Here is an 8796-nt window from a genome sequence, read left to right on the forward strand (position 1 = left end):
TAAAAAAGAGAAGAGAGTTATATATTGGGTTCATAATTCCAAAAGGGGAAAGCAGCTACAACGACACGTTATGAAACAGACACCGGTCTATTGTCAAAAATAGTCCGGACCAAATTGTTTCCCCGAGGAATGTTGTCTAAATTAGACTTTTATTTTATGTGGGGTTTCTTTTATATTTTCTTAAGAGTGTTTTTTTGTTTGCTGTATAGATGAAGCCCATTCAAAGCTTAACAAAATCAAAATGACAGCCCAGTCCATAAAGATAAGCATCTTATTTATCGTCACGAGAGCCACGACCATAGAAGTAGCCCAGAAGTTACAGTATGTAAAGGGAGAAAAGAGAGAGAGAGGAATGAAAAACCTAGACAGGACAAGAATCCATCTGCTAGATGGGTCACAATACATAGGGTGGTGAGGAATGCCTTGAACTGGTGATCGAAGCACAAACTCCATCATATTTAGCCCCTCTATGAGTTTGCGGACCACCAAATAAATCTAGCTCGGATAACTTTGCAAGTCTCATTCCTCTTACAAACAAAAAGAAGAAAAGGCCCATAAAAAGTATGTCATATCCTTCAATTTTCACTTGCCAAGGACATCCTATCCTTTATCTAGTTTTCTTATGCGTTAGAAAAACAGTATATCTTCACACTATAAATTACAAAAAGCGGCTAGGAGCAACTAGTCAATGATTTAACACTGTCCGTCTGTCTCGGGACTAGTAAGGACCTCCACATTCGGCTGGTCTGGTTTCTCTTTGGGGCTCCTCACAGCTGCAATCAGCTTTTTCAACATGCTCAGTACCTTATTAGTTGTTTGGCTTAGCAACTGGCATAGATCCTGACATGATTCATATGCTAACTTCACGAATAAACAGGTCCACAGGACAGAAATGATGCAGGACACAATCAGGGAAAGAGTCACCAGAAGCAGAATTGCAGCAAGGGCGCTAGCAAAGAGGCGAATATTGCCGACAAGTCTTTGGTGGACTGATTTCTGCGTCCGGAGTATAACCTCGGCAACTGATGTTGTGGCGTATATCAACAAAGCAGCATTAAATGCTGACATAATCCTCATGTGGGTGTCAAATGGAGAAACTCGCATTGACTGGTATTTCAGTTGGATTTGGTTGTTTAACGTGTCCACGAGCAGGGCAAAAATGGCGTGCTGCGCTACGATGCTGTCATCATAACAAATTTAAAATTACTTAAACACAAGAATTGAAGACGGTGAAAAAAAGGGAAAAGGGAATTTAATTTCAATCCCTGTGAACTTGATGAAAAGAAAATTAAAGGCAAGAGGATCTCGAGTAACCTGTCTCCTTTGAAACCAAGATTAGACGGGAGGTTTTCCGCCATTTTCTGCAGCTTTCTTTAGCTAGAGAGATATGTTGTCTTTGGGGTTTGAAGCTCTAGACAAATGGGTGAGGTGTCGTTACTTCATTGATGGGGCATTTTTATAGGAGAGGAACCGGGTTTAGTTCACCCTACAAATGGGTGGGGTCTTCAAAAGACGTCTTCCGTTTTGTCAAAGGCGTATTCTTCAAAAGCCGGCGTCCTGGGATTGCTATAAATTAATTAATCCTAGCTTCCCGCTAAAATATCAACTTCGTAGCCAAAGCTAATTTCAAAAGAGAAAAAAAAATCATTGCAATTGTCACGAAATATGTGAATAAAAAAACTATCTCTTACAAACTTGTACTCTTATATTATTAATATTAAATATAAAAAAAGCAATACAATTATAATGCCTTCAACGAATTATAGCAAAAACTATATATATATATATAAAGCACCAATTACTTCGTTAAATTTTTTTGTTGATTATTGTATTTTTTTTTTAGTTTAATGTGGATATTCGGGTCAGTTTTGGCGCACCTTGACTAATCCCACAAGTCCTGAAGTAGGGCTCGAACCTGAGACCACAGAGGGAGCAAACCTCTTAATCCCAAACTTTTATTACTTGGTCACCACCTAAATGATTAATTATTGTATTATTGATAAAATATTAACATTATAGTATATCTCCAATACTAATGACTAAATTCTATGGAGTCTCTTATTAATAAACCTATCAATATTGCTACTATTTATTTTAAAAGACTATATTTTTAAATGAATCCTAAAACAAATGTTAATTATGTTGCTTTATATTATTTCTACACCATGTAAAATTCTAAATAACATAAAATAAATTATTCTTAAACTACACAGTGCTACATTGATACTTTAATTTTATTACGATAAACTTTAAAAAGGTTTAGAAATAATCTAATAAGAAACATGGAGTATAAAAATTTGAAAATAGTTACGTCAAGTTGTTAAATTGAATTCTTAGTTGATTTTTCTATACATTGCTTCTGGTTTTCTGGACAAATACTAATAGTATTAAAAAATCAATATTTTCTTAATACTTAATTAATTAATATTTTATTCAAGTGTTTGTTGCTAATTTGTATTCAATTTTACATGACTAAAAAAGATATTTAAAATAAACAAGGTTCATAGTGATATAATGTCAAGGGAAAATTGTTTAGTGAATTTTATTTTTAAGGATTATATATATTTAACGTAACTATTAATAATTAATTGCTGCGAGATAATTCAATTTATGTTTCTAATATTAATTCATTCAAGTTAAGAAATATCTTATATGATTCAGATTTTAAAGAGATTAATTTAATTATAATTATCAAGATTTTATGAAATTATTTAAAAATATGATTATTTCATAAACATTAAAGTCTTGTTCGTTTATAAATGTTCAACAGTCTATTAGAAAATAGAAAAAAAAACAATATAGATTAATTAAATAATACAAGTTTAAAGCACCTGTCAAGACGGTTAATAGATTTATGCTAATAGTACGATTAATGGATGTTTTCAAAAAACCTGTTAATAATCATTTAACAATTAACATTCTTAATCAATCATAGTATTTTTTTAATTTATTGTAAATATTTAAATTATCAACATGCAAACCAGCGCTTATTTGATATTTTTACTCAATAATATTTTTTTAACACACATCAACAATAAATGAAATTTCATAAATAAACGCGTACAATCTTTAATAGATATGCCGAAGAAGGATTTTTTTTAAAAAAAAAGCAACACAAAAGGATGAAAATGATTGCATATGACTGGAGACTTCTGGAATGGCAGTACATGCGGAAGAGGTTTTTTTCCTCTTTAAAACAATTAAGAAAGCAAACGGGCGAGACGTCTCAAGCTAAACGTCCTCCATCCCAATTAGCTAGCATCATTCCACTCCATCCCAGAAATACATTTAAAATTTTATCATTTATCTTTTTTATTAAAAAATACTTTATAATAAGTTTTGTTACGTAATCTTTTCAATATTATATTTTTTGCCTATTTTTTTTAGATTTTCTTAAATCAAAGATTTGTAATCGTCCAGATTTATTCTTGTTAATTGTTACGATTCTTAAAAAGATTTCCAAGACACACATTAATTAAAAATATTTTTACAAAAGTATGTAACTAAGTAGTTATAATAATAAATAAAAGTAATTTTTCCGTATTAACTCCATCACTTAATAATACAGGTTTGTTATAGATTTTTGAGCCAAGTCCGACAAGTATTTGCATATGTAAAACGACAGCATTAGAATAAAAAGATAAACAGATAAGTTGCCCATGAGAGGGTCCCTTTTAGAGCCCAGCTCAGACGCCCGTCTTCAGACAAACGAGACGTTTTTTAAAAAAACATTTAAGAAAAACAGAAAAAGAAAAAAAAAGAAAATACGAGTGAGACGTCGTTTACTAGTGAAGCGCACGGACGTACAGCAGGCTGCATCGTTAATGTTAAAAAATAAAATAAAAACGAGGCACTTCCCCTCTATTGCCGGTTTTTTTTTATTAACAGGGGACGTAAATGGATTCAGTTAAACTACATGCCATCTCATATGTTATTATTTATATATTTAAAATCAAATGTTATTTTGATTTTTTTTAGTTAAATTATATTTTTATTAATTATTTATATTTTTTTTGAATCTGCTAAATTCACTATGTTATATCAAATTAATTTTTATATATTTTTTTAATTAAGCTTCAACATACATGGGTCTGGAAGGTCAAGTTTGTGTGTATGTTTTCTTTTAAAAAAATTCATATGAACATGTTATTTATCTAGCCACATGAAATTTCATCCACTTAAATAAATTTTCTTTGAAAAATCATGTTTTAAGAGGATTTTACCCAAAAAAACCCTCAAATTTCAACTCATTTTCATCTAAAATTCAAAAACACTCTTTTATTAGCATAAAAACTAAAAATCAAATTGAATCAAAAAAATCTTTCCAATAATGATTTATTTCTTTTACATTGCAAGAGATTCAAACCCCTTTTATTGAATATCTCTTTTTTACTGTCCTTTCCAGCGAGAATCAACTTAAAAATTATTTTCTTTCCTCCCTTAGAAGCAATCGTTTATAAAATGAAAAAAAAAGGTGAATGGTTACCTTTTCTATGCATTGTTTGATTTTTTTTCTCCTCCAAATTTCAACACCCGGGCATAGATGTGAAGGGAAAAGGGTAAGAATATACGAGCAGATTCCAAAGTTAGACTGACAGGAGCCAAGAACTATTCTGTTATTTTTAAATTTTAATTGACCACATTAATATTTCAATTATAAGATCTTCAAATTATAAATCATGAAGTATATTTTTTTCCTGTTGTGAGAACTTGCCTTATCAGTTCGTGTTGCGTTAATTATGAACAATGTAGGATAATCATATGAATCAAAGAGTCCATTTAACCTTAAAAGGAAGAGTATTTGCTGTTCATAATGAGTCATTTAAGTATGATTATTCACATAATGACTCTTTTTTTCTATATCCACGGGCAGTACGGATTGCTTACCATGACTAATCCAACATCAAACCTATCGTTTTTTTTTTCTTTTTTCTTTTTAACTTTTCAACCATTATTTTAACACTGTAAAACAAACCACTTAATTTTAATCTTGAGTTTGACCATTACGCATGTCTAATATACCCTTTCATTAAATAAATATGTTAACATGTTATTTTTCTTGCATTTGTTTACTGGAAAAGTAAAATAATTAACAATTAATAATAAAATAACAACGCAAAACTACTATTTTTTGTGTATTTATGTAATGATAATAAAGTTTACTGAAAACAATGGTCATATTCATAGCGAATTGATTATTTTTTCTCAAAAACATGATTATAAAATCATACCTGAAGTTAAAATTTATTTTTGCAAACATATTTATTTTAAATCATAAATAAATTTTAATTTTAATTCAATGTTATATATCAGAATACTTATTAAACCTTATTTCACTGGTTTAAAAAAACCAACTTGAAATTGCCCAGTCAACATGTGATTTGATTGGTTAGATTAAAATTTAATTTAATTTTTTAAAAAATAAATTAAAATAATATCATTTTTATTTAAAAATTATTCATTAAGATGGATTTATTCAATATATATATATATATATATATACAGAGAGAGAGAGAGAGAGAGAGAGAGAGAGAGAGAGAGAGAGAGATGGCTCTGGAGACACGGGTGTAGTGCCAAACATGTCTTTGTATTTGTTTTACTGGTGCGGGGGGAAAAAGTATAGAAAAACGCTGGAGACGTCCTCTTGGATAGTCAAAGACGAATACTCCCCTGCTTGACATCACCACGTTTCGAAGTCGATGCTCTGTAGACATTACCCACGCGTGAGAGAAAGTTGGGAATCCGTTTAAGGCATCAATAGCTTGGTGACTGCCACGTGGACCCGGTAAGATTCTCAAATCCCAGGGCTCTCTGCTGTCTGATAGCGATTGAAACCTAGTGAGAGAACGGGCCGCAAGTTGCACCTCCCCGTTTTGGATAAGACATCCACCAAATGTCTTGGTCCCTGAAAGCCCATCGTGAACCCAAGATCCACCATAGATCAACCCGTGGAATTGCTTTCAGAAACCATAGTTATCAAATCTAATCAAGGGGTTGACCCGGTTATGGGACCGTATCACGGGTCAAGCTGGAAAATTAAAAAAAAACATTTGAAATTTTAATATTTTATATGTGGACCGGGTTTTGCCAGTTTTTACACTGGCCGGTCTTTTGACTTACCCGGAATGGTTTAGCCATCAACTTAACCCGTCAGGCCGGTCCGGTTTAATAACTATATCCGAAACATTACAAGATATATTTATTAGACTCGTGGTTAAGTAGTTTGATTTGGGTAATATTCCGAGTTAGGTTTATTTTTAATTTCTTCTTACATGTTTTTTATTGGCCTTTTGCCAATGTTAATGACTATAACAACTTAAGAACAGTAGTGTTTGTCTTCTAAATTCTAATTAACCAAACTGAAGCATATATACTTTGCAAGAACTGTTCTTTATCTTGTTTAAACAGATTTGCAGGGCAGAAGAAATCGTTGAATATTACTGCTGCACTAAACTAGTATATTAAAGATAAAAATTCCTCCACCAACGGCCACCAGAAGTTAAAAGTATTTTTAGATAACCATTAATCAGGTGTAAAGACATCAAATTTCATATTAATTAATAGCAAACTATTTGTGAATTCATCCATATAGCTTCTTAAAATCTAATTTTTGCTTGATAATACTGTGGTATTCTTTTTTCTAATGAAAAAAAAATTATTGTAATTTCCGAGCCCACTTTTAGTTGATTTGATTTTCTAATGGATCCCACTGTTTTATTTATACCGGGGGTACACTTGCCTGCTAATTTGGGCAAATTAATCTTCATTCGATTAGACTACAAATTAATCTTTATTTTTTAATCAATTCTTATTAATTTGATTAGACTTTGGATAAATCATTTAAAAGAAATATTCCTGGCACAACCCGCGTCTCCATATACAGAAGGCATAAAAAATCTTGATTTAACAATATATCTTCACAATATAATTACAAAAAGCGGCTAGGAGCAACAAGTCAATGACTTAACACTGTCCTAATCTGTCTCGGGACCTGTAAGAACCTACACATTCAGCTGGTTTGGTTTCTCTTTGGGGCTCCTCACAGTTGCAATTAGCTGTTTCAACATGTCCAGTACCTCATCAGTTGTTTGGCATAGCAACTGGCAGAGATCGTGACATGATTCATATGCTAACTTCACAAATAAACAGGTCCACATGACAGAAATGATGCAGGACACAATCAGGGAAAGAGTCACCAGGAGCAGAATTGTAGCAAGGGCGCTAGCAAAGAGGCGAATATTGCTGACAAGTCTTTGATGGACTGATTTCTGCGTCCGGAGTATAACCTCTGCAACTGATGTTGTGGCGTATATAAACCGAGCAGCAAAAATGTTGACATGGCCCTCTGGTGGGTGTCAAATGGAGAAACTCGCATTGGCTGGTATTTCACTTGGATTTGGTTGCTTAACGTGTCCACGAACAGGGCAAAAATGGCCTGCTGCGCTACGATGCTGTCATCATAACAAAATTAAAATTACTTAAACACAATAATTGAAGACGGTGAAATAAAGGGAAAACGGAATTTAATTTGAATCCCTGTGAACTTGATGCAAAAATAAATTAAAGGCAAGAGGATTTAGAGTAACCTGTCTACTTGGAAACCAAGATTAAGCGGGTGATTTTCTGCCATTTCCTGCAGCTTTCTTTTGCTAGAGAGATGTTGTCTTTGGGGTTTGGAGCTCTAGACAAATGGGTGAGGTGTCGTTACTTCATTGATGTGGCCTTTTATAGGAGAGAAAAAGAGTTAAAGTCTCGAATCATAGTTGACCCCACAAATGGGTGGGGTCTTCAAATTCAAAGACGTCTTTCGTTTTGTCAATTTGGTCAAAGACGTATTTTTGAAAAGCCGGCGTCCTGGGAAATTAATTAATCCTAGCTTCTCGCTAAAATATCAACTTCGTAGCTAAAGCTAATTTCAAAAGAGAAAAAAGAATCATTGCAACTGTCACGAAATATATATATATATATATATATATATATATCATCTCTTACAAACTTGTACTCTTATCTTATTAATATTAAATATAAAAAGCAATACAATTAAAGTGCCTTCAACGAATTATAGCAAAAGCTATAATTCTAGTTTTATTTTCTAACAATTTAAAATTAGGAGAATAAGAGTCCTTTTTTCTTTGCAAGTGAGGAAAATCGACATATATTTTGCTTTAACTCCCAGATTTTTTGAAAATATTATTTTTAATATTATAGCTGGGAGATAATATAAGAGTTGCACATGAGAAAAAAATAAAAGGATAAACATATCAACTCCCTTTCTAACTCTCTTTCTCTTTAATATAAGTCATTTTAAGCCACCAAAATTAGTTTTTCATAGACTGAAATACTAAAAAAATTATTAATTTTCCCCTCTATTATTCTATCAATAAATAAAGAAATCAATTGATAAATTGGTAACTGTACAGTGCTACATTGATACTTTAATTTTATTATGATAACTTTAAAAAGGCTTAGAAATAATCTAATAAGAAATATGAAGTATAAAAATTTGAAAATAGTTAAATTACATCAAATTGTTAAAATTGAATTCTTAGTTAATTTTTCTATACATTGCTTCTGGTTTTCTGGACAAATAATAATAGTATTAAAAAATCAATATTTTCTTACTACTTAATTAATTAATATTTTTATTCATGTATTTATTGGTAATTTATATTCAATTTTACATGAATAAAAATAAATATTTAAAATAAACAAGGGAAAATTGTTTTGTAATTGTTATTTTTAAGGATTATATATATTTAACCTAACTATTAATTATTAATTTATGAGAGATAATTC

General features: G+C 31.2%; 1 protein-coding gene and 1 long non-coding RNA gene across 2 annotated transcripts; both read right to left on the bottom strand.

Annotated features, from left to right (window-relative positions):
* Positions 1-253: 253 nt before the first annotated feature.
* LOC133681403 (uncharacterized) lies at positions 254-1434 on the bottom strand. The gene is made up of 2 exons (XM_062104442.1): positions 1315-1434; positions 254-1180 (listed from the first exon to the last, which is right to left on the bottom strand). The coding sequence occupies exons 1-2, from the start codon at positions 1356-1358 to the stop codon at positions 694-696; spliced, it is 531 nt and encodes a 176-aa protein (XP_061960426.1). The 5' UTR covers positions 1359-1434; the 3' UTR covers positions 254-693.
* Positions 1435-6878: 5444 nt separating this feature from the next.
* LOC133681589 (uncharacterized) lies at positions 6879-7705 on the bottom strand. Its single transcript, XR_009836537.1, has 2 exons — positions 7587-7705; positions 6879-7451 (listed from the first exon to the last, which is right to left on the bottom strand). It is a non-coding gene; the product is annotated as an uncharacterized LOC133681589 (long non-coding RNA).
* Between the last annotated feature and the right edge of the window lie 1091 nt (positions 7706-8796).

The sequence above is a fragment of the Populus nigra genome, chromosome 2 (assembly GCF_951802175.1).
Source record: "Populus nigra chromosome 2, ddPopNigr1.1, whole genome shotgun sequence".
In the NCBI taxonomy this organism is placed as follows: Eukaryota; Viridiplantae; Streptophyta; class Magnoliopsida; order Malpighiales; family Salicaceae; genus Populus; species Populus nigra.